General features: G+C 40.8%; 1 protein-coding gene across 2 annotated transcripts in view; it reads left to right on the plus strand.

Moving 5' to 3' along the window:
• The first annotated feature begins 632 nt into the window (after window positions 1-632).
• The window catches only part of rorca (RAR-related orphan receptor C a), a 44,366-nt gene continuing 21,691 nt past the window's right edge, over window positions 633-23,307 (plus strand). The window contains exons 1-2 of one of the 2 annotated variants that reach the window (XM_034179615.1): window positions 1,892-1,907; window positions 19,059-19,066. Coding sequence is in view for 1 of the 2 variants with exons in the window: in XM_034179614.1 (XP_034035505.1) it covers window positions 925-931 (7 nt within the window). In the remaining variant the exon portion in view is untranslated. Of the gene's footprint in view, window positions 932-1,891; window positions 1,908-19,058; window positions 19,067-23,307 lie in introns of those variants that run through there. The other variant, XM_034179614.1, reaches the window with a different exon arrangement.

The following is a 23,307-nucleotide window of genomic DNA, read 5'->3' on the forward strand; positions in this document are numbered from 1 at the left end:
AAAATATACCCACTACTCAAATCTCAGTAACCAACAAACCTAGAGATGAGATTGTGGGCTCAATTTAGTCAGAGACCCCAAATTTCTATTACTGTGTAATCCAGTAGTGCTCTGCGTGTTGTTTATTATCATGCAGGAACGTCCTCTCTGTGTTGGACAGTCTTCATAACCATCAACACATACATGATCAATGCAGTATGAGAAGATGCATTAACTCAGAAGAGGTTCTCCCACAATTGACCACCACTTCTAAAAGGGTTCTGCATGCTTCTGGATTTGGTTCCAAACAGATGTGGCAGGTGCCCAACAAGCAAATCTCAAATGGTTTAGAGTTGGTGTTGGGAAAATGCTTATGATTGTGATATAATTTCTCTGAAATGCATAAAAAGTCTGGACAACTTTAAACAATTCTTCTGGATCCATGCAGCGGCCATTTGCGTACTTCTGGAATTCTTGCACAGCATGCAAAGTAGTAAAAATCAAGTGGGTGGGTCGGACGGTGTGTTCCCACGCTGGGTGAATGTTGTGTAGTCTGACACACTGCCACTCTTTCCCACGCACGCGAAAGCCTCCTTAAAAGCGCGCCGCCTCTCGCTCGCGCGCGTCAGCTCCCGGTGCACGAGGAGGGGTGACGATCATGTGTAGTCCACGCGCGAGACACCCAGCGTGCGAGAGGAGTGCGAGCTGCTGCTTTGTGACGACCGCGCGACACTCACAGAAAGTACACAGCTTTTAATAGTCGTATTTTATTTATTTGCTTGGAAAAGGACGGCTAAAAAAAAACAACAAAAAAAAACAATCCATATGAAGATTTGTTTTGACAGTTTCCTGCTGCTCCGTTTCGGGGCGAACAAGTGCGCCGCGCTTTTAGTTCTTGTCCGGAGTTTTATGACTGGAAGAGTTGGCTAGACTTCAACCACCGACATGAGGGGTGAGTTTGTGAATGTTATCACTAAAAAAACACTATTTATTCCGCATAATCGCGCATGTCTCGCAACTTTATCGCGTGTGTATGTTTCGGTTAGAAGTGCGTCACCTGTGTGCACGCGCAAGTGAAATAAAAATGGAAGCTTACAGGAAGCTGTTTCAATGTGGTTAGCGACACAATAACGTGTGTGCTTTGGTGAACAAACTGAGGCTTTTGTGAGCGTTTGTGAAGTTAACGTTGTTGCAGCTGCGGTTCCTTTATTTCGCCGGTGAGCGGCGGCTGCAGTTACGTAAGAGAGGGGCGGCGGAGGGATCCACAAGCTGTCAAAGCACACGCAAATCAGTGCGCCACGACTGTTTTACCACCCGGAACTATTTTTGTGCACATCACCCACTTTGGACTCTATTTTATGCTGTGACACGAGTGGTCCATTCACTGAATGTTCATTTCATTTATTTAGCACACAATCAAGTCACACATTACAAAAAAAAAAACAAAAATGTTCATACATGTATATATGTAAACATACATACATGCATACACATATACATACACATAACATAAAAATACAATGTGAGGATACATGTGCAGGGGACAAGTAGAAGCCGAAGGCTTATCAAAGACCTCTCCCAACAAAAACAAAAATGACAACAATAATCAAAACAATTATATCAGTTCATAATATGTAAAAGATGTAAATCAATCAAAACCAAGCAATATATTAACATTATAAATACTCATGTAGGAGCTTTAATTTTAATCGACTTTTGTATCTGTTTAAGGTGATGGATGGATTTAAAAGATGTACTGTATTATTGTGCACTTTGGTGGACTGCTGTTTATTTATTTATTTATTATGCGTGCACGTGGCCAAAGCAGCGCCTTTTCTTAGTTTTGTTGTGGTGTGTTGGCACTTTGCCTGTTATTGGTGTTTGTTGATTAGTCAAGAGGAGTGTTTTTGTTTTCAGCATCAGCAGCAGTGAGGGTGAGGAGATGCTCCATTGACCTAGTTCTGTCATTGTCAATCTCACTCCATTTGGTGATGGTTGGGCGATACGTGTGTGCGTTATCATTGATGACACACTGCTTTCAGGAATAGATGCTGTAAAGGCACCATGTACAATAAAGAACATGGATGTTTCCATTTGATGCATTGTACCAGAGTTATCTTAACCCTCTGGGGTCTGAGGGCAGTTTTTGGACAGTTCACTCGCCTGGCATAAATGTTTTATTATTGCTGTTAACAGCTCTCCCTGCATCCCACAATCAAGTTTTATGTCTCTTGTTTTTTAAGGACAACCTGTGCTTTCATAATATATGTTTTTGTTGTGTTTTATAAGTGTAATAAAGGTTTACAATCAAAAATAAGGAAAAAGGAAACCGGAAAATAATTTTACACACACATTTATTCAAAACACACAGCAAACTATAATAAACAACTGTTTTGACACTTTATAAAAGTAATTTGAGGTCTTGTGTGAAAGACTGTACAACAAAAAGGTTCAAACAATAAACACAAATGCACATTTTGAACAATATATCCAAAATGTCTATGCATTTTTTTTGTTTGTTTGTTTGTTTGTTTTTTGTCTTCGTGGTAAACGTAACAGAGTTATTCAGTAACATTCACGTGCATACTAGTGGAGCAATCCTGATAGCTACACACTCTTTGTTTGAGCACGCGAGATTGTCATCAGAGGCTCTCCGTCTGCTTTCAGTGATTGCTGTGCGTAATGGCGCAGGGCGAATTTGGAGCCCAATAGTATGTACTCATTGCAGCACCCAGGGGGCTATTCAGACGGGCCAGCCAGTAACATATCACTCCTGAAAACGATCTTTGGCTTTTCACGTGAGGTGAATCTGCCCTACGATTGGATTTTGGAAAACCATGTGACGGTGAACCAATTCCGATTGGACACTCGCATCGCGCATGTCATCACACAGCTTCTGTCAGGAGTACAAAGATGGCCGATGGCTGGCTCGAAAGTCTGCGGAGTTAACTTTTCAGCAAAAAAAAAAAAGTAAGTTTCTATCTCATATTAAAAAGTTATTTATAATTTAGTAAAGCTTGGTCTTAGCTGTCGTATACGACGGTGTCGGCCCCAGAGGGTTAAAGCTAATTTACATCTGCAGTCCCTTGGCAAGTCACAATTAAAGCATAAATAATAAAACATCACAAAAACATGAGCTGAAAGCTGCAGAGCTGTAAATCACCCACACAGACATATACACACAAACACATTCACAGTCATATTTTACATAATATTTCTAAAATCAGTGGTTACAGAGTTGAGTGTCTTTCAATAAATTTTTCAGTTTGTTCTTGAAGCTTCAATAGAATCAGAGTTTTTAATGCTGTCAGGGAGTTTTTAATGTTGTCACAGAGAAAGCTGACTGACCAAATGTAGTATGACAGAATTCTGGTAGATCTTATGCTGTTCCGGACGAATATTAACAAATTGATGTAATGGGGAAGGAGCCAAGCCATTTAAAATCTTAAATGTAAGACACAAATTAGAAAACAGTTTATAATTCTCAAAACTAAGCAGATGAAGCTTTTCTAGAATCCTGCAGTGGTGATATTGCATTGATTTGTTTTTATCTAGCGTTTTTAAGGTTTGTTTATACAGAGATTCCAGGGGTTTAATAGTTGTTTCTCCAGCCTGCCCCCAACATGTGGTGCGATATGACAAATGAAAAAGGATCATAGCATGCATGAAGGTCTTTGCAGCATCCATTGAAATGCAGCCTCTAATATGTGTAAAATGTATCCAGTTATATCTGATGGGTTTGGTAATTTTTTCACATGTGACTTAAAATTAAGATTTAAATCAATTACCACACCAAGATATTTAAACTTCCTCACAGTGTCAATCCTCTCAGCTTTTATAACAATTTCATCACTCGCAAACTTGTTGGTTTTAGGAAAGGACACTCCTTTTGTCTTACTTATTTTAAGGCTGAGATATGACTGGTCAAGCCACTCTGTGATCCTTTCCATAGCAGCTGTCAGCTTCCTAGTTGCTAGTTCAGTAGTTTTTGCATGTGTGTATAAAACATTATCATCGGCATACATTTGCAGATGCATGCCTTGACACACCTGTGGCAGATCATTAATATAGAGACTAAATAGGGGGCCCAAAACGGAACCTTGTGGCATGCTCATTGTACACTTAATATTATCAGAAAAAACATCAATAACTTAAACACATTGCATCCTATCAGATAAATAAGAAGCCACCCATTGCAGTATGTTACCTTTGTAATACCTGTTTTTTGTTGTTTTTTTTCTTCAAAGTGTGTAAATGAAATTCAGTTTCCAGGATGGCAACCACCCAGGCAGACAATCGGTCCATTCCCACATCTCTGAAATAAGCATTTATCTGCTGCAACCAGGTGAAATGTGGGCATTCCCTTGGCCTTATCCAGCTACAGCCATCCTCAACACTCCAGTGCCTGTGTGCTGAGTCATGCACAGAGAAATGCGCTACATGGCCAAAATGTCAAAGCAGACATTCGCTCCTAATGCAAGTGATGCTGCTCATCTTCTCTGAAAGTAATGGTTCATTTGATACAAAGTCATTCCGGCGCTACCCGAGGATCCTCTAAAACAGAGGGGTCTTGCACTGATTCCAGAAAGGGCTAAGAGGGTGCAGGTTTTCTTTGCAACCACCCATTCCACCCGGTGATTTCACTGATTAACGGATTCCATCTGCTCAAAGTGATGTTAATCAGTATTCACAACCTTTGCTCAATACTTTGTTGATGCATCTTTGGCAGCAGTTATAGCCTAATGCCGCATTCACACTGGGCGCGATCAGACGCCACAAATTCACGGGGGTCGCGTGGCAGCGGACGCGCCACCATCGCCCGGTGTGTCGCTCTGCTTTTGCTGCGAAAATTCGCCCCAGTGCGTCATCAAATAGGAGGAACTTCCATTCCACTCGCCGGCTCCGGTTGTCCGTCAAGTTAACATGACGGACCTTGATCACACGGAGCGAGTTGTTGTGGAAAGCTGACAAACATCATGAGACAGTCCCAATTCGGGGAGTATCATTATTTGCTGCAGGAGCTGCGTCTGGATGACGGCCGCTTTCAGTGGTCCTTCCGCCTCTCCAGGACCCAGTTTGAGGACCTTCTGTCCCATTCATGCGCGCACATGTAAACAATAAAAAAAAATAAAAATAAATAAAAAAAAACTCCGCTGCTTGCTGTGGGGCTGCTCCTCGCTCTTCCCCAAAAAACTGTTATAATTGTGTTTAGAAACCAGTGACCATTTGCTTTATTATACATCTGTGTAGTTAATTAATAAAATAATTTCCACAGACGATTCGCTCGCACGCGCATGTAACATAAGAAGAGAAAGAAACTCTGCTGCTTGCTGTGGGGCTGCTGCTCGCTGTTCCCCAAAAAACTCTGTCATAATTGTTTAGAAACCAGTCACCATTTGTTTTATTATACATCTGTGTAGTTAATAAGTAAAATAATCTCCACGGACGATTCGCTCGCGTGCGCACATAAGATAAAAAGAGAAAGAAACTCCGCTCCCGCTGCTGTGGGGCTGCTGCTCGCTCCAAAAACTGTCATAATTGTGAAATAAAGGACAAAAGAGACATAAGTCCTGCTCGCAGGCTGGCTACCAGAGACAGGACATGTTCACATCTTCATTCAAACTCCAGACATCTCCACCTCACTACATATTCAGTCCCTGATTGGTCATCGCGGCGCGACAAGACGAAAAAGTTCAGATTTTTCAACTTGGGGAGGAGGGCAGTGTGACGTGACACGACGCAATATCGCGCCACAAACACGCCAGTCGCTCAAAATCGCTTCACTCACGTTGCTTCATTCGCGTCCATCACGTCACGCTGCGTGACTTGGCGCCAAAACGCGTCGTTCCATAGGGATTACATAGCAACCTGTCACTGCTGTCGCTCGCGTTGCGCCTGGTGTGAACGCGGCATGAGTCTTCTTGAATATGATGCCACAAGCTTGGTGCATCTATCTTTCGGCAGTTTGCTCATTCCTCTTTGCAGCACCTCTCAAGCTCCATCAGGTTGGATGGGGAGCGTTGGTGCACAGCCATTTTCAGATCTCTCCAGAGATGTCCATTTGGATTCAGGTCTGGGCTCTGGCTGGGCCACCTAAGGACATTCATAGAGTTGTCCTGAAGCCACTCCTTTGGTATGTTGGCTGTGTGCTTAGGGTCATTGTCCTCCTGAAAGATGAACCGTCGTCCCAGTCTGAGTTCTAGAGCGCTCTGGAGCAGGTTTTCTTCCAGGATGTCTCTCCTGCATTCATCTGTCCTTCAATCCTGACTAATCTCTCAGTTCCTGCTGCTGAAAAACATCCCCACAGCATGATGCTGCCACCAGCATGCTTCACTGCTGGGATGGTGCCTCATTTCCTCCAAACATGTCACCTGGTATTCACGCCAAAGAGTTCAATCTTCTTCTCATCAGACCAGAGATTTTTGTTTCTCAAGGTCTGAGAGTCCTTCAGGTGCCTTTTTGCAAACTCCAGGTGGGCTGCCATGTGCCTTTTACTAAGGAGTGGCTTCTGTCTGGCTATTCTACCATACAGACCTGATTGGTGAATTGGTACAGAGATGGTTGTCCTTTTTGGTAGGTTCTCCTTTCTCAACAGATGAATGCTGGAGCCCTGACAGAGTGATTGTCTGGTTTTTGGTCACATCCCTGACTAAGGCCCTTCTTCCCCCGATCACACAGTTTAGACTAGGGTTGGGTATCGAGAACCGGTTCTTTTTGAGTATCGTTAAGAAATTATTTGATCCACCGATATCAATAGCCTTTGTGCTTAACGATTCCCTTATCTGTCTTTCTGAGCGGCCATTGTTTTTGAGGATGTTTGTCGGGAAAATGATCATTCCTCTACTTTGATTACAGACCCTGCAGCAGGTCTGTAATCAACCATTTCTGCAGCGCAACTCCACTTTGAAGCGTGAACCAGTGAAGCAATGCTTCGATCCACTAGCTTGTTGGTTCTTTGATTCACTGCTTTTCAGAAGCGGCAAGTCCGCTTCTTAACCCCTCACAAAGCCATTAAAATATCGTGAGTCACTTTTGTGCAGATTAAAGTCACAAACTAGGACTCTTGTCTTGTTGCAGTCAAGAAACTGGAATCATCCTCCATTCCGTTGGCACAGGTCCAAACGCTGCGCGGCTCTCTGCCGAGACAGACGCCGGTCAGAATTAATAACAAATCAGCGCTTTAAATAAAATGACACCTCTTACAAACGTTGTAATACAGATAAGAAACTACAATCGACTAAAGCATTTTTTATCCCAAAATGAGGTGTGCTGCATTCTTTATGAATTGCATCCTGATGTGCAGCACAGCCAGCTGCAAGAGCTCAGCTCAGATGTATGGAAAGACATTCATGCCAATAATGTCTGAAAGGAAATGCTTTTGACAAAAACTACAGATTTTGTTTATTCCTATTTATGTCCAGAGTTTAAGGATCCAGTAACCAGTTTCACATTTATTTATTTATTTCATGTCTCAATAAAATGTTGTTCACTTTCAATTCAATTTCAATTTAATCAGCTTATAAAGCGCCAAATCACAACAAAAGCCATCTCAAGGCACAGAACAGTTCAACATAAAAAAATTAATAAATAAATAAAAATTTAAATACATAATTAAAAACAGAAGTAAAAGAATAAAACAGATAAAAAAAATAAAAACTATTCATAAGAAAGAGAATAAAAATAGGTTTTAAGTCTTGACTTAAAAATGTCCACGGACTCTGACTGTCTCACGGTCGCAGGAAGACCGTTTCACAGAGCAGGTGCACGATAAGAAAAAGCTCTTTGACCCGCAGACATAGAAAACCTGTAAAGCCTACTTTTCGTACACAAAAAATTCGCAAGAGGTATCGATAAGGGAATCTGTAAGAAATCAGATCAATAAGCGGAATCGATAATGGTATAGAAATCGATAAAATTTTGTCGATACCCATCCCTAGTTTAGACAGATGGCCAATTCTAATAAGGGTCCTGGGGGATCTGAACTTTTCCATTTTCGGGTGATGGAAGCCACTGTGCTCATTGGGACCTTCAAAATAGCAGAATTGTTTCCTGTACCCATCTCCAGATTTGTGCTTCTAGACCTGGGATATTCAGCTTGTTCCAGAAAGGGCCAAGAGGGTGCAGATTTTCTTTGCAACCACCCACTCCACCAGGTGAATTCACTAATTAACTGATTCTGTCTGCTCATAGTGATGTTGATCAGTAAAGTCACTTGGTGGAGTGGGTGGGTGCCAAGAAAACCTGCACCCTCTCAGCACTTTCTGGAACGGGTTGAATACCCCTGGTCCAGACAGTCCTGTCTGAGTTCTACGGACTGTTCCTTTGACTTCATGCTTGGTTTGTGCTCTGACTTGCACTGTCAACTGTGGAACCTTATATGTAGACAGGCGTGTGCCTTTCAAAATTATGCCCAGTCAACTGAATTTACACCAGATGGACTCTAAGCTGTAGAAACATCTCAAGGATGTTCAGTGGAAACAGGATGCACCTGAGCTCAATTTTGAACTTCATATATATAATATATATATAAAAACCGGCTGTGAATACTTATATACATGTGGTTTCTTAGTTATTTTTGTGTTGTTTGCGTTACTGGGTGCCAGTCACCCACAACTATGAAGCACATAATATAACCTGAACTAACAGCTATTTAAAAAAACCTGAATAGATCTTGGTCAGTTGATTGGTGGATATATCATGTGGCATTGATTACCCATCATACAGAAAAATAGTGCAGTTTGGTTACATTTATCATGCATTTTGGTCCCATATATTTTGCTTCTTTGAATGTCTTTGGCTGATGTGGAAGCTAAATCCAGTATGCCATAAACAGAATAGAAACTTTTGCAGTAGTCTCGGGGGCATGTTTCACAGCCATATAAGCACTGTCAGAAGAAGAATTGGACAAGTTCTTATTGTGGTTTAAAAATTTTTTTTCCCTACTGCATTGAAGAAAACAGACGTGCTTCCACACATTCTGCTTCGGTCCTCAGTGGCTCTCGCTGAGCTCAGCAGTGTGTTGGTGGTTCGCCTGCCGGGCTGAGTGAACCGCTGTGCGGACATAGAGCCTTCTGCCCCGCTGCTTTCAAAAAGAAACACCTGCATAATTTAAGGTGAAATAACAAATGACATAGATTTATTTAGGTGTTATATAAAACAAATAATGAATGTTTTCCATTTGTGCAATGGAAAGAATGTAGTCATTCATTGAAAGATGGAATGTACTGTTCAACTTGCACTAGTATTCACACCATTGCATTCATCTATTATTTGCATACAAGTACTAGGAACTAACAGTCATTACTACGAGGTCATTGTCTTTGCGTGATGGGATCTGATAAACCTCAGGACACAGCGATATTGAAGGATTATTAACCGACCGCGAGGTCTGTACGGGGAAATATCAGACCGAGGTGTTGTCAGTACGGAGTCCGTGCGAAAAACAGAGGTTTGAATATCCCTGTACATACCGAGTAAACAAGGTCAATTTTATTATATGGCTATTATATATAAACATGCAAACTTTTTGCAGTATCGCCTGAATATGAAAGCTGCTGACGGCTCATAGTCAGACCTGTTCACCTCCATGAAGAACTAGCTAACAAATGGTCCATTACGTCGTTAGCTGGTAAGCTTTCAATCTTTGTGTTTTTTCAGATGCTGTTTAGATATTTATGAAGCATGTTCATGTCCGACTTTGTTTTTCTAATCCTGTTTTTAGCTTCCTGGTTTGTAATGAAAATATGCGTTGCGGACAGATGGTCATGGTAACCGGTCCGGATATGGGAAAATATCCGACCGGTAATCAGCCAATCAGAGTGCGCGTAGCGTTGCAGCCACGTAATAATATCAGTTATCAAGTTGTTCACCAATGAATATTAGTGTATAAAGCCATATTCATTGGTAAAACAACTTGATAATGATTTTATCATATACCTATAAATGATAAATGCACACAGAACACAATGCACGTGCTCTCCCTTCGCTCACTGCCTCCGGGGGTACAGATGTGGGACCCGCAAAGAATCCAAGTCATGGCCACGGAGCTCTGCGGCTGCGGTTACCGAGACCATGCAGCGGGCGCTGCGCATCAAAACAGCGAGCGTAGTCTCTGGACCTGGTGCTGGAGTTGGATGCAGCTCAGCACAGCAGACAGGGGGGCGGTGTGAGTGGCCTGCTGCGGCGCTTACTGAGCCCGCAGACTCAGTAAGCGCATCGGAGGCAGTGGAGCAATCGCGGTGATGCCGACCGGCCTGCCTGATAAGGACGCAGAACACAATGCGCTGTTAAAAAAAAGAAGCATGCAAAATTGCACTAAAAAAATCTGCGAAACTGCGAGGCCATGAAAGGGAGTTACATTCTAAAAATAACCCATGATAGGCGAAATCTGCGAATCTATTATTATAGATGTTTTAAGGCTGTAAAAAAAAAAAAAAAACCCTCACTACACACTTTATACACTTTTCTCAAACAGGCATTAACATTTTCTCACACTCAAAGTTCAAACCTTAGTAGAAAAAAAAATAGAACCTTTTCCTATAAATAATTTTGATGGCTTTTAGAACAAACTCATTTAATTTTAACGATCAACCTACGAGGTTGGACACATAAGAAATTATTAATAGTGACTGACCAGTATTTCACAGTTACTCTGACCGCGCCTCTCTGTTGTGGCGCCGCTCCGCTGCCCGGATTGGCTGATTACTCGGGTGGTATGAAAAATATTACCCGGCCGCGAAAAGGGTGTATTGCTATTTATTCTTTAGTGTTTTATCCAATCACGTTGGCATATCATTTATAGGTATATGATAATTTTGTTTATTAAACAGCAAATTTAAAATTCATGTACAATGTTTGAGGGCTCTTGATATAGTTGTTAATGAAGAGATTTTTACATCATTTGAATTTAATGCTAATCACCACACATACATTCTGTGATAATAATAGGATTTTATTGTAGACCAGTGACCCCACAGCCACTTCAATCCACCACTACTGCTGAATCCAGCAGTAAAAGACACCCATAGACAGTAAGAAGCAAGAGATAATCTGATGTTTATTACAAGGAGGAAAACCTTCCTGAATGAATTTGTTCCTTACTGTTGTACAGTTAATTTATTTTCTTTCCATTCTGGAAATATAATTTTAGCAGCACCTGCATTAACAGGTTAGACAGGTATGATGTAACACTATCAAATAGACAAAGCTCAAAGTGGAGCTCAGGTGATCAGCTGTTTAATGGCCTGATCTGACAAGAAGTTAACATGATTGCCTTTAATTACCTTCTGAAGAAAAAGGAAACAAACCGGTCTTGATTGTTGAAAATTATGCAACGTTAAATTATGATTGACACACCACATGCTTTAAATGCTTTTGAATCAGACAAAAGCTTATTTTTTTATGCCAGTCATGATCAGATTAATCTTAAATTTAACATGGCCAATTTTTTCCATGAACTGCTTTTGACTGAATGAATAGCTTTGCCTTAAGGACAGTTACTTGGACAATGCAAGTTACTTGAGGGCTTCTGTGTTAAGTCTGTGATTATGTAATTGGCTTTTTTGTATGTTGTCCAGTAACTGAAGGATTGCTTGGTTCAGGCTTGTTTTGTTGCTAATATTAAAGTGTCTTTGAGCAAGGTTCTGAACTGCAAAACTGTTCAGCCTTGGGGCATTTTGACTCTATGAAAACAGTAGTGTATCAGTAGTATTTTCCACGAATTTCAGAGACTAAATGATTTAATCACTGTTCTAAAATAGTGCTTGCAGTGCATCGAAGTTATGAACTTCTGCAGGTACATCTGTGGTGGAACTCTGTTAGCTGGGGATGAAAGATGTAACGGCCACCAAACAGAGGCTCTGTATTCCCAGAGCACGACGCTGCAATTGGCCTCAAAGCTATCTGTTAAGTGTTTAGCCTTGGGAAAGTTCACAGCCAGTTACAGCACAGCAAGTTTCAATGTGCCCTTTGTCTGATCCTCTTGCTTGCCTCTACTGGTGGTTGGCTCTCACTGTGGTATTGTATCACTTCCTGTTCCGGAGCACAGTGGTGTTTTTCTGTATCTGTTAGCTGTTTAATCTGCGCAGTTAGATTGATCTAGTTATCTAGATTACGATTTGTTTCCCAGTGTAATCTTTACGTGCCTTAACTAAAGCACTCCTTCTGCTGAATCACCTCTAAATTATTTACACATTATTCACTTTGCGTGTTTTTAGGAATCCGCTAGGTTAGCGTAGCTACTAGCTCTTAGCCGATTTAGCATGGCGGCTTCTCCTGTCTCTCCCGCACTTTTCTGCTCTGGGTGTGAAATGTTTAGTTATTCCTCGGCCTCCTTTAGCAGTAACGGTACTTGTAATAAGTGTAGCTTATTCGTAGCTTTGGAGGCCAGGCTGGGCGAATTGGAGACTCGGCTCCGCACCGTGGAAAATTCTACAGCTAGCCAGGCCCCTGTAGTCGGTGCGGACCAAGGTAGCTTAGCCGCCGTTAGTTCCCCCCTGGCAGATCCCGAGCAGCCGGGAAAGCAGGCCGACTGGGTGACTGTGAGGAGGAAGCGTAGCCCTAAACAGAAGCCCCGTGTACACCGCCAACCCGTTCACATCTCTAACTGTTTTTCCCCACTCGACGACACACCCGCCTAGGATCAAACGCTGGTTATTGGCGACTCTGTTTTGAGAAATGTGAAGTTGGCGACACCAGCAACCATAGTCAATTGTCTTCCGGGGGCCAGAGCAGGCGACATTGAAGGAAATTTGAAACTGCTGGCTAAGGCTAAGCGTAAATTTGGTAAGATTGTAATTCACGTCGGCAGTAATGACACCCGGTTACGCCAATCGGAGGTCACTAAAATTAACATTAAATCGGTGTGTAACTTTGCAAAAACAATGTCGGACTCTGTAGTTTTCTCTGGGCCCCTCCCCAATCAGACCGGGAGTGACATGTTTAGCCGCATGTTCTCCTTGAATTGCTGGCTGTCTGAGTGGTGTCCAAAAAATGAGGTGGGCTTCATAGATAATTGGCAAAGCTTCTGGGGAAAACCTGGTCTTGTTAGGAGAGACGGCATCCATCCCACTTTGGATGGAGCAGCTCTCATTTCTAGAAATCTGGCCAATTTTCTTAAATCCTCCAAACCGTGACTATCCAGGGTTGGGACCAGGAAGCAGAGTTGTAGTCTTACACACCTCTCTGCAGCTTCTCTCCCCCTGCCATCCCCTCATTACCCCATCCCCGTAGAGACGGTGCCTGCTCCCAGACCACCAATAACCAGCAAAAATCTATTTAAGCATAAAAATTCAAAAAGAAAAAATAATATAGCACCTTCAACTGCACCACAGACTAAAACAGTTAAATGTGGTCTATTAAACATTAGGTCTCTCTCTTCTAAGTCCCTGTTGGTAAATGATATAATAATTGATCAACATATTGATTTATTCTGCCTAACAGAAACCTGGTTACAGCAGGATGAATATGTTAGTTTAAATGAGTCAACACCCCCGAGTCACACTAACTGTCAGAATGCTCGTAGCACGGGCCGGGGCGGAGGATTAGCAGCAATCTTCCATTCCAGCTTATTAATTAATCAAAAACCCAGACAGAGCTTTAATTCATTTGAAAGCTTGTCTCTTAGTCTTGTCCATCCAAATTGGAAGTCCCAAAAACCAGTTTTATTTGTTATTATCTATCGTCCACCTGGTCGTTACTGTGAGTTTCTCTGTGAATTTTCAGACCTTTTGTCTGACTTAGTGCTTAGCTCAGATAAGATAATTATAGTGGGTGATTTTAACATCCACACAGATGCTGAGAATGACAGCCTCAACACTGCATTTAATCTATTATTAGACTCTATTGGCTTTGCTCAAAAAGTAAATGAGTCCACCCACCACTTTAATCATATCTTAGATCTTGTTCTGACTTATGGTATGGAAATAGAAGACTTAACAGTATTCCCTGAAAACTCCCTTCTGTCTGATCATTTCTTAATAACATTTACATTTACTCTGATGGACTACCCAGCAGTGGGGAATAAGTTTCATTACACTAGAAGTCTTTCAGAAAGCGCCGTAACTAGGTTTAAGGATATGATTCCTTCTTTATGTTCTCTAATGCCATATACCAACACAGTGCAGAGTAGCTACCTAAACTCTGTAAGGGAGATAGAGTATCTCGTCAATAGTTTTACATCCTCATTGAAGACAACTTTGGATGCTGTAGCTCCTCTGAAAAAGAGAGCTTTAAATCAGAAGTGTCTGACTCCGTGGTATAACTCACAGCTTAAAGCAGATAACCTGTAAGTTGGAGAGGAAATGGCGTCTCACTAATTTAGAAGATCTTCACTTAGCCTGGAAAAAGAGTCTGTTGCTCTATAAAAAAAGCCCTCCGTAAAGCTAGGACATCTTTCTCCTCATCACTAATTGAAGAAAATAAGAACAACCCCAGGTTTCTTTTCAGCACTGTAGCCAGGCTGACAGAGTCAGAGCTCTATTGAGCTGAGTATTCCATTAACTTTAACTAGTAATGACTTCATGACTTTCTTTGCTAACAAAATTTTAACTATTAGAGAAAAAATTACTCATAACCATCCCAAAGACATATCGTTATCTTTGGCTGCTTTCAGTGATGCCGGTATTTGGTTAGACTCTTTCTCTCCGATTGTTCTGTCTGAGTTATTTTCATTAGTTACTTCATCCAAACCATCAACATGTTTATTAGACCCCATTCCTACCAGGCTGCTCAAGGAAGCCCTACCATTATTAATGCTTCGATCTTAAATATGATCAATCTATCTTTGTTAGTTGGCTATGTACCACAGGCTTTTAAGGTGGCAGTAATTAAACCATTACTTAAAAAGCCATCACTTGACCCAGCTGTCTTAGCTAATTATAGGCCAATCTCCAACCTTCCTTTTCTCTCAAAAATTCTTGAAAGGGTAGTTGTAAAACAGCTAACTGATCATCTGCAGAGGAATGGTCTATTTGAAGAGTTTCAGTCAGGTTTTAGAATTCATCATAGTACAGAAACAGCATTAGTGAAGGTTACAAATGATCTTCTTATGGCCTCGGACAGTGGACTCATCTCTGTGCTTGTTCTGTTAGACCTCAGTGCTGCTTTTGATACTGTTGACCATAAAATTTTATTACAGAGATTAGAGCATGCCATAGGTATTAAAGGCACTGCGCTGCGGTGGTTTGAATCATATTTGTCTAATAGATTACAATTTGTTCATGTAAATGGGGAATCTTCTTCACAGACTAAAGTTAATTATGGAGTTCCACAAGGTTCTGTGCTAGGACCAATTTTATTCACTTTATACATGCTTCCCTTAGGCAGTATTATTAGACGGTATTGCTTAAATTTTCATTGTTACGCAGATGATACCCAGCTTTATCTATCCATGAAGCCAGAGGACACACACCAATTAGCTAAACTGCAGGATTGTCTTACAGACATAAAGACATGGATGACCTCTAATTTCCTGCTTTTAAACTCAGATAAAACTGAAGTTATTGTACTTGGCCCCACAAATCTTAGAAACATGGTGTCTAACCAGATCCTTACTCTGGATGGCATTACCCTGACCTCTAGTAATACTGTGAGAAATCTTGGAGTCATTTTTGATCAGGATATGTCATTCAAAGCGCATATTAAACAAATATGTAGGACTGCTTTTTTGCATTTACGCAATATCTCTAAAATCAGAAAGGTCTTGTCTCAGAGTGATGCTGAAAAACTAATTCATGCATTTATTTCCTCTAGGCTGGACTATTGTAATTCATTATTATCAGGTTGTCCTAAAAGTTCCCTAAAAAGCCTTCAGTTAATTCAAAATGCTGCAGCTAGAGTACTGACGGGGACTAGAAGGAGAGAGCATATCTCACCCATATTGGCCTCTCTTCATTGGCTTCCTGTTAATTCTAGAATAGAATTTAAAATTCTTCTTCTTACTTATAAGGTTTTGAATAATCAGGTCCCATCTTATCTTAGGGACCTCGTAGTACCATATCACCCCAATAGAGCGCTTCACTCTCAGACTGCAGGCTTACTTGTAGTTCCTAGGGTTTGTAAGAGTAGAATGGGAGGCAGAGCCTTCAGCTTTCAGGCTCCTCTCCTGTGGAACCAGCTCCCAATTCAGATCAGGGAGACAGACACCCTCTCTACTTTTAAGATTAGGCTTAAAACTTTCCTTTTGCTAAAGCTTATAGTTAGGGCTGGATCAGGTGACCCTGAACCATCCCTTAGTTATGCTGCTATAGACGTAGACTGCTGGGGGGTTCCCATGATGCACTGTTTCTTTCTCTTTTTGCTCTGTATGCACCACTCTGCATTTAATCATTAGTGATCGATCTCTGCTCCCCTCCACAGCCTGTCTTTTTCCTGGTTCTCTCCCTCAGCCCCAACCAGTCCCAGCAGAAGACTGCCCCTCCCTGAGCCTTGTTCTGCTGGAGGTTTCTTCCTGTTAAAAGGGAGTTTTTCCTTCCCACTGTAGCCAAGTGCTTGCTCACAGGGGGTCGTTTTGACCGTTGGGGTTTTACATAATTATTGTATGGCCTTGCCTTACAATATAAAGCGCCTTGGGGCAACTGTTTGTTGTGATTTGGCGCTATATAAAAAAAAAATTGATTGATTGATTGATAACCTGTGCAGGAAGATTCCATTCCTCTTATATAAAAGTCTTAAACCACCGTACACTATACAGTGCTGACATGTTAAAATATTACTGTATGGATTCATGTTGCTTGAGTGCTATGTCGTCTTGGAAGATGGCTCGTTTTGGAGCACAGAAATAACATTGTTTGTTCTTAATCGCTTCAGGCAAAGTCAGGTTTAGCAGCCATATCTGTTTACTAAGGATGAGTAAGAATAACAAACTGCTAAACAGATGTAATAAGGCTGTTTAAGTCCAGGTAACTGCTGCATTTTATGCCTTATAATGTTGGTGCACTTTGGAGCAGCACAGGGTTACATGCTGTGAGCTGAATTCCTCAGTGTTGTTTTGCTTGTGTTGCGGAGGCTCGCTTGGTCTTAAAGCAACATACACATCAGGACTGAGTAAATGCTCTTTATCGTGCCTAATCAATGGTGGGGGATTACAGAGGAACAGAATGTGAAGCCTGGTTTCTTGCCAGAAGTAGCACTGTTGGTTAGTGTGAATGGTTATTGTTACAAAAAGGCGGAGCCCGAGGAACTCTGCATGCAGTATAGTAAAAGTCTTACCAAGTTGCCCAATTTTAATGCTATATTGGCTTAATTCTAGAGCGCTATATGGATTTTTGGCTGCCAGTACCAATATTGAGGAGTAAAAAATTTACAATACCCAGGGTTCGAAATGCATTCTTTTAACTTACTTGCACTGGTGCAAGTAACAAAAAAAATTACTTGCACCAAAAAAAGTTACTTGCACAACCAAAAGTCAGTCTTATATCAACCTTAAAACTCCTCCTCTGATGTGTCAGACTCTTCCTCTCTGGGGATAGTTTGAGGTGAGAGCAGCAGCAGTGGCAGACAGTTTTTTTTTTGTTTTTTGTTTTTTCACGTGCATGCACGAACAAATCATCCGTGAAGGTTATTTTATTCATTAACTACACAGATGTATAATAAAACAAATGGTGACTGGTTTATAACACAGTTATGACAGAGTTTGAGGGGGAGAGAGAGCGAGGAACTACGGAGCCCTGGAAGTGTCATCGCAAAATGTTTTGTGGAGAGAATGTGCGCACGTTTTATTATATTGTGCGCTCGTTTTATGATATTGTGCGCACGTTTTAAGCATCGTTTGAGTGAAACGAGGACACAATCTACTCAAACGTGGCCACAATATGTAAAACGTGCACTCAATATTGTCTTGACACATAAATGTTGGCAATTAGCCAACAAACCAGGAGACAGTGTAATACATTTCCCCATTAGAAATGGATCTGGTCAGGGTATATCATCATGGTTTGGGCGCACAAGGACATACAGAGGACTCCAGCTGCCCAGCATGGCATCATCTGGAGTTTAAGCACATTAAAAATGATGCTGAGGGCGAAGCGTCTCCCCGTCGTGAGGATGACAGTTTAGGTCATATTATGAAGTTCATTTTGAACAAAAGGAAAATGTGCGCATGTTTTATTAATTTGAGAGCATGTTTTATTAAATCATGGGCTCAATTAAAGGAAAACGTGCGCACAAATTATCATGGCTAGAAAAAAATATCACTTTAAGTGACCTCTCCCGGTTTCCATAAAGGAACCGCAGCGGCAGCCAGGTTTTTTTTTTTTTTTTTTTTTTCACGTGCGCGCACGAACTAATCGTCCGTGAAGATAATTTTATTAACTACACAGATGTATAATAAAACAAAGAGTGACTGGTTTATAACACAATGATGACAGAGTTTGAGGGGGAGGGAGAGAGGGAACCGCAGAGGCAACCATTTTTTTTCTTTTCTTTGTTTACATGTGCGCGCACGAACACAACAAATAGAGCACAGCAACTTGCTTCGTGTGAGAGTCATAAAATGCAGGGAAGATGAAGACAACACACTGGAAATTGTTTTTTCATTATTTATTCCTTTATTAGTTCATTCTACTGGTGCTTATAGTTGATAAAACTTGGATAAAGTTACTTGCACCAGTGCTAGTGGAGTATAAAATTACATGCACCGCTCAAATAATACGTGCACAAATTAGCACGTGTACGTACTATTTCGAGCCCTGATACCAATATCTCTGTCAAAAGTGGCAAAACACTTATGCCAAAGAAATGTAACTGATCCCGGATCGGTATCGGGTTCCAATACCGACGTAATTCACATATTGGAAAATACCAATCCAACCCTCCACATTTTCCGATACTGGAGAAGAGCCATTGTGAATCCTTGCAACTGTTGTTGTTTGCTCTCTGCTTGTTTACTGCCAAGCGGGGCTGTTTGAGAGAGCTCTCTTCCGCAGCGTTCTAGCGGGTGCGCCAATTTACCCAAACTGACTCCAACGACTGACCCAGACTGACCCAAATATGACTAACCCCCAGTCTCAATTCTCTTTTGTACCCCTTCCCCTTCCCCTTGGCCCTACCCCTACGCCTACCCCTTTAAAACAAGGGGTAAGGTGAAGGAGTATGCCTCTAGCCCTATGAATTGAGACACCCCTCCGCCTTAGGAGAAAAAAAAAACTGCCGGTGTCAAACTACCGTCTTCACTTTTTGATAACATGGCAACTGAAATGCAACTTGTTGCAGTAGCCTGTTTGCTCTTTTTTATTTTCTCGCCTTTCTGCGTAAATGCAAAGAAATAGAAGAAGTTGCAGATTTCTTTGACGCATTGCAATCATGTCATGTTAATTTAATTAATTTGTAATTTATAACAATAATAATATTATTAATAATTAATTGATTAGTAATTTATCAACATTAATGATGCTAGTAATTAATCAATGATTAATATTCTTTGATTAATTATTAATTGATTGATTAGTAATTAATGAATTAGTAATTAAAATAATTTATGATTATAATTTATTAATTTATATAGCGACTAATCACCTCAAGGCGCTTCACAAACATCATTTAAAAGCAGAATAAAATGAAATAAGATAAAAACACAATAAAAAATTTAAAACATAAATAAGTAAAAGAAGTAAAATAATAAAGACACACAATTATAAAATACTAATGATAAAACAGGAAAACTGTTTATTTATTTAAAATAAATAAACATGAAATATATCAGTCTGTGTGCAATGAATGTATACATTATACAAGTTTCACTTTTTGAATGGAATGACTGAAATAAATCAACTTTTTCATGATATTCTAATTATATGACCAGCACCTGTATGTATATGTGTTATGGGCTGCATCTAGTTCTGTTAACCTTATATTTCTTTTTCAAATTCTCCCATTATTTGCATCCAGCCTTATTTCCTTTAGAAATTTCCTTGACAAATAATAGCAGTCTATTAGGACGTCAGGTTATGTGTTACACATATACATGTGCATCTGTATATATTTTCCAACTTATTCCCATTGATGAAACTTCTCATTTTCTGCCTGAAAGCTTATTAGGGGTTGAGCTTATCAGGGCTCCCTCTTTGTTTACTAAATACACACATGTTACAAACCTTGAAATCCAATAGCAGGGGTTGACATTATGCAAAGATTTATGAACATACAAATTAACGTGCTGATCCTTTATCATGATTTTCTCCGTTGTGAGATATAAAAGTGTTTTATCGTAGCGTTTGTGTGTATCTGCATTATAACGCCTCAGCGCACGAGCAATGTTACGATATTCTTCAGAATGACAATATACGCGACATGCATCCAGCAGCATACATGTTGCTGTCAGACAACTGCCTGTAAAGTTTTTTGGCAAGTTATAACTTTCTAAACATCGTAATTTGTAATGAAAGCCGCTTCATTTATGTGGCTCTTTCGGCGCCATGTTTGTTTTTTCGGAGAGAGCAGTAAGCTCCTCCTACCCCTCCAAATGGAGTGTGCATCCAGATTCACTCCAAACGGAGGGGTTTGTAGCCCTTCGCCTTCCCCTCCGCCTCGCTACTAAAAGAGAATTGAGACACCCCTCTGTCTCTCGTGCCCGCGCAAAATGGAGGGGAAGGGGTAAGGGTAAGGGCCAAGGGGTAGAATTGAGACTCAGCCTAAATGAAGTACTTTATTTATTTTCTTAAATGCGCTCCATTCTCAAAACAGTACATTAAAATCAAACGGCACTCACCTTTGCAGACGTACAGCGGGATGCACCGCTGCCTCGTCAGGGCTTGTAACATCAGATATCAAAGTTCAGAGTCCATTGTATGTCCCCCCAACCGATTGCCAGTGCTCAGAAACATACTTTCACATTCCTTGTTTATTGTTTCAGCATTCTGAAGAGGCAGCGAGACGGAGGGAGGGAGAAAGAGCGCTGTCTATTAATGTACCGTTTTGAGAACAGAGCGCATTTCCAAAAACATTTAGTTATGTTTGGGTCAGTCTGGGACTGTTTACGTCCATCGTTGGAGTCATTTGGGTTAGTTTGGGTAAATCATCGCGCCTGGCTCTCAGGTTCAAATTGTCTGTTCGTCGAGCATGGATTTTCTGAAAAATTAACTGAATTGTTGCTGAAAATGTGTGCTAAAAAGTTAGCCACTTCACTGCCCCGAGGCTGTAAAACGCCAGCTCAGTGTGCAACTGAGGAGGACAGCGAACAGAGATTCCCTTTCAGTAGACACCAAGAGCTGTCTGCTGAAAGGGAAAAAGTCTCCATTAAAATCCTGCGTGTGAGCGTCGATGATGATACATTTATTTTATAGTTGAAAGGCTTTGTGTTTCACAAAAGTTCGAAGTTTGTGTAGCACGAAAACAGTGAGAGGAAGAAAAAGAGAGATGGAGGGAGAGAGAAAGTGAGCGAGAGAGAAAGAGAGGGAGACAGGCAGAGGGAGAGAGTGCTGTCTTTTCTCTTTTAAGTCTATAAAAATAAGGCTATAAAAGTCTCTAAAAAAATAAAAGTACTTAATTCTTTCACCAAAATATTAAATCTAGGCTTTCATCTTCGATTCACCTCCTGGCAAATTGTAGCTCAAGTTTCAGGTCCCCTTATATAAAATCAACAATAATGCTAATAATAATAATAGTAATAATATTAAAGCAAACAGAGCTGTGGTATCTGATCGGAAAATTATCTATCGGCAGATATCGAAATTCAGGTTTCGGGATTGGATCGGAAGTGAAAAATTTGTGAAACCCCATGCAAATCATGCATCCCTACTTGATTCTGTTTTTATTTTTTTATTTTTTACAGTTTTAAATGTGAACTTTATTATAAATAAATCTAAAAAAAAAATAAAAAAAAAAATCTAAATATAACCAACAACCAAACAGAGCTTACATGTCATGTTGCCATCACACTGCCTTCACTCCAATTGGCAGTCGCTGTGTTGCATCACTCAGTATTTGCATAAAATAGACCTCGCATCTATTTTGGACCCACCTAACTGACGGCGTAATGATTACCTGTCTCTTGTCGCTATAATCTGTCCAGTCTGACTGAAAATGAATGTCAGCTCTTTCTCTTGAAGCTAATGTGACCAAGGGGTAATAGGGGTACCAGAAATGCTTGACAGCATTGTAAACTGCCATCAGACCACCTTCTGCTAGACAAACTATGTAATGACACCATTTCCAACAGCCAAAGCATATTTTTCCATTGTTTGTTCAGTAAAAGTTTTATCAGCAAGAATAATGCCAATAGAGATATGGTCAGGAAAGGTTTGTATCGGCTGATATTACAGGTGAGGTTCTAGGTAATTTGCATTGTAAAAGTGAACAGTAATTAAGAAATTGTAACAACAAAAAAGAGAAAAATGTTTCAACTGAAAATTATATAAAATGGCTTTAAGACATTCTTTGAATGTCCACAAGATTGTGATGCATCTTCTGTGTTTTCCTACTGAAATAATGGTACTGTTGTTATGCTGTAGCCCACTGTATTGCCACCTGGGGGGGAGTCAAGTTGGCAAGAAAGATAGAAGATAGGGATGTACTTTAAAATGAATTAACATTTGTGTATCTACAATAATCAGCCTCGGCAGAGGTATTCCTTCTCATAGTGGCCTCCAGTTCTGTATATTTTTGTCACCTTGTTCATTGGGAACATGATTTTTTTTATTATTATTATTATTATTATTATTATTATTATTATTCTTTAAAGCAAGACATTGCTGGCACGGGTGGCAGCCAAGTGATTAGTGCACTTGGTTTCAGTGTGGAAGGTTCCCGGTTCAAACTCCGCCCCTGCCACATTTCTCCATGTTATGTGGAGTTGTGTCAGGAAGGGCATCCGGCGTAAAACTTGTGCTAAATCAAACATGCAGATCCACTTTGGATTTGCTGTGGTGACCCCGAGTGGGGGGGAAAAAAAGGGAGCAGCTGAAGGGACTTACTTAAAGCAAGACATTGCTGGCTTGAGATAAGTAGTATATCAACTACAGTTTTGACTAAGGTTATTTCCCCCTATTTTTGGCTGACAGGTCCATCTATCTATTTTCTAAACCCACTTATACCAATTAAGGGTCATGGGAGGGCTGGAGCCTATCCCAGTGTTGCAGACCGAGCAGTCCGCAGCCTTCACTGTGCAATGCATCATTTTGGACCACAGCAGCACGTCTGAGATGGACCCTCTTCCCACAAAACGATTAAATGGATTAATGGGATTATTAACCATCAGATGACAAGGTAAAACCTCTTAAATCATTCCAAAGTCAGTTTTAAGCAGAAACAAGGCCATTTTAAGCAGAAACACAGCGAAACTCTGTGACGCTTTGAAATGACCGACATGCAGTGAGCGCATCAGCTAGCAGCTCG

This window comes from Thalassophryne amazonica, chromosome 10 (genome assembly GCF_902500255.1).
Source record: "Thalassophryne amazonica chromosome 10, fThaAma1.1, whole genome shotgun sequence".
Taxonomy (NCBI): Eukaryota; Metazoa; Chordata; class Actinopteri; order Batrachoidiformes; family Batrachoididae; genus Thalassophryne; species Thalassophryne amazonica.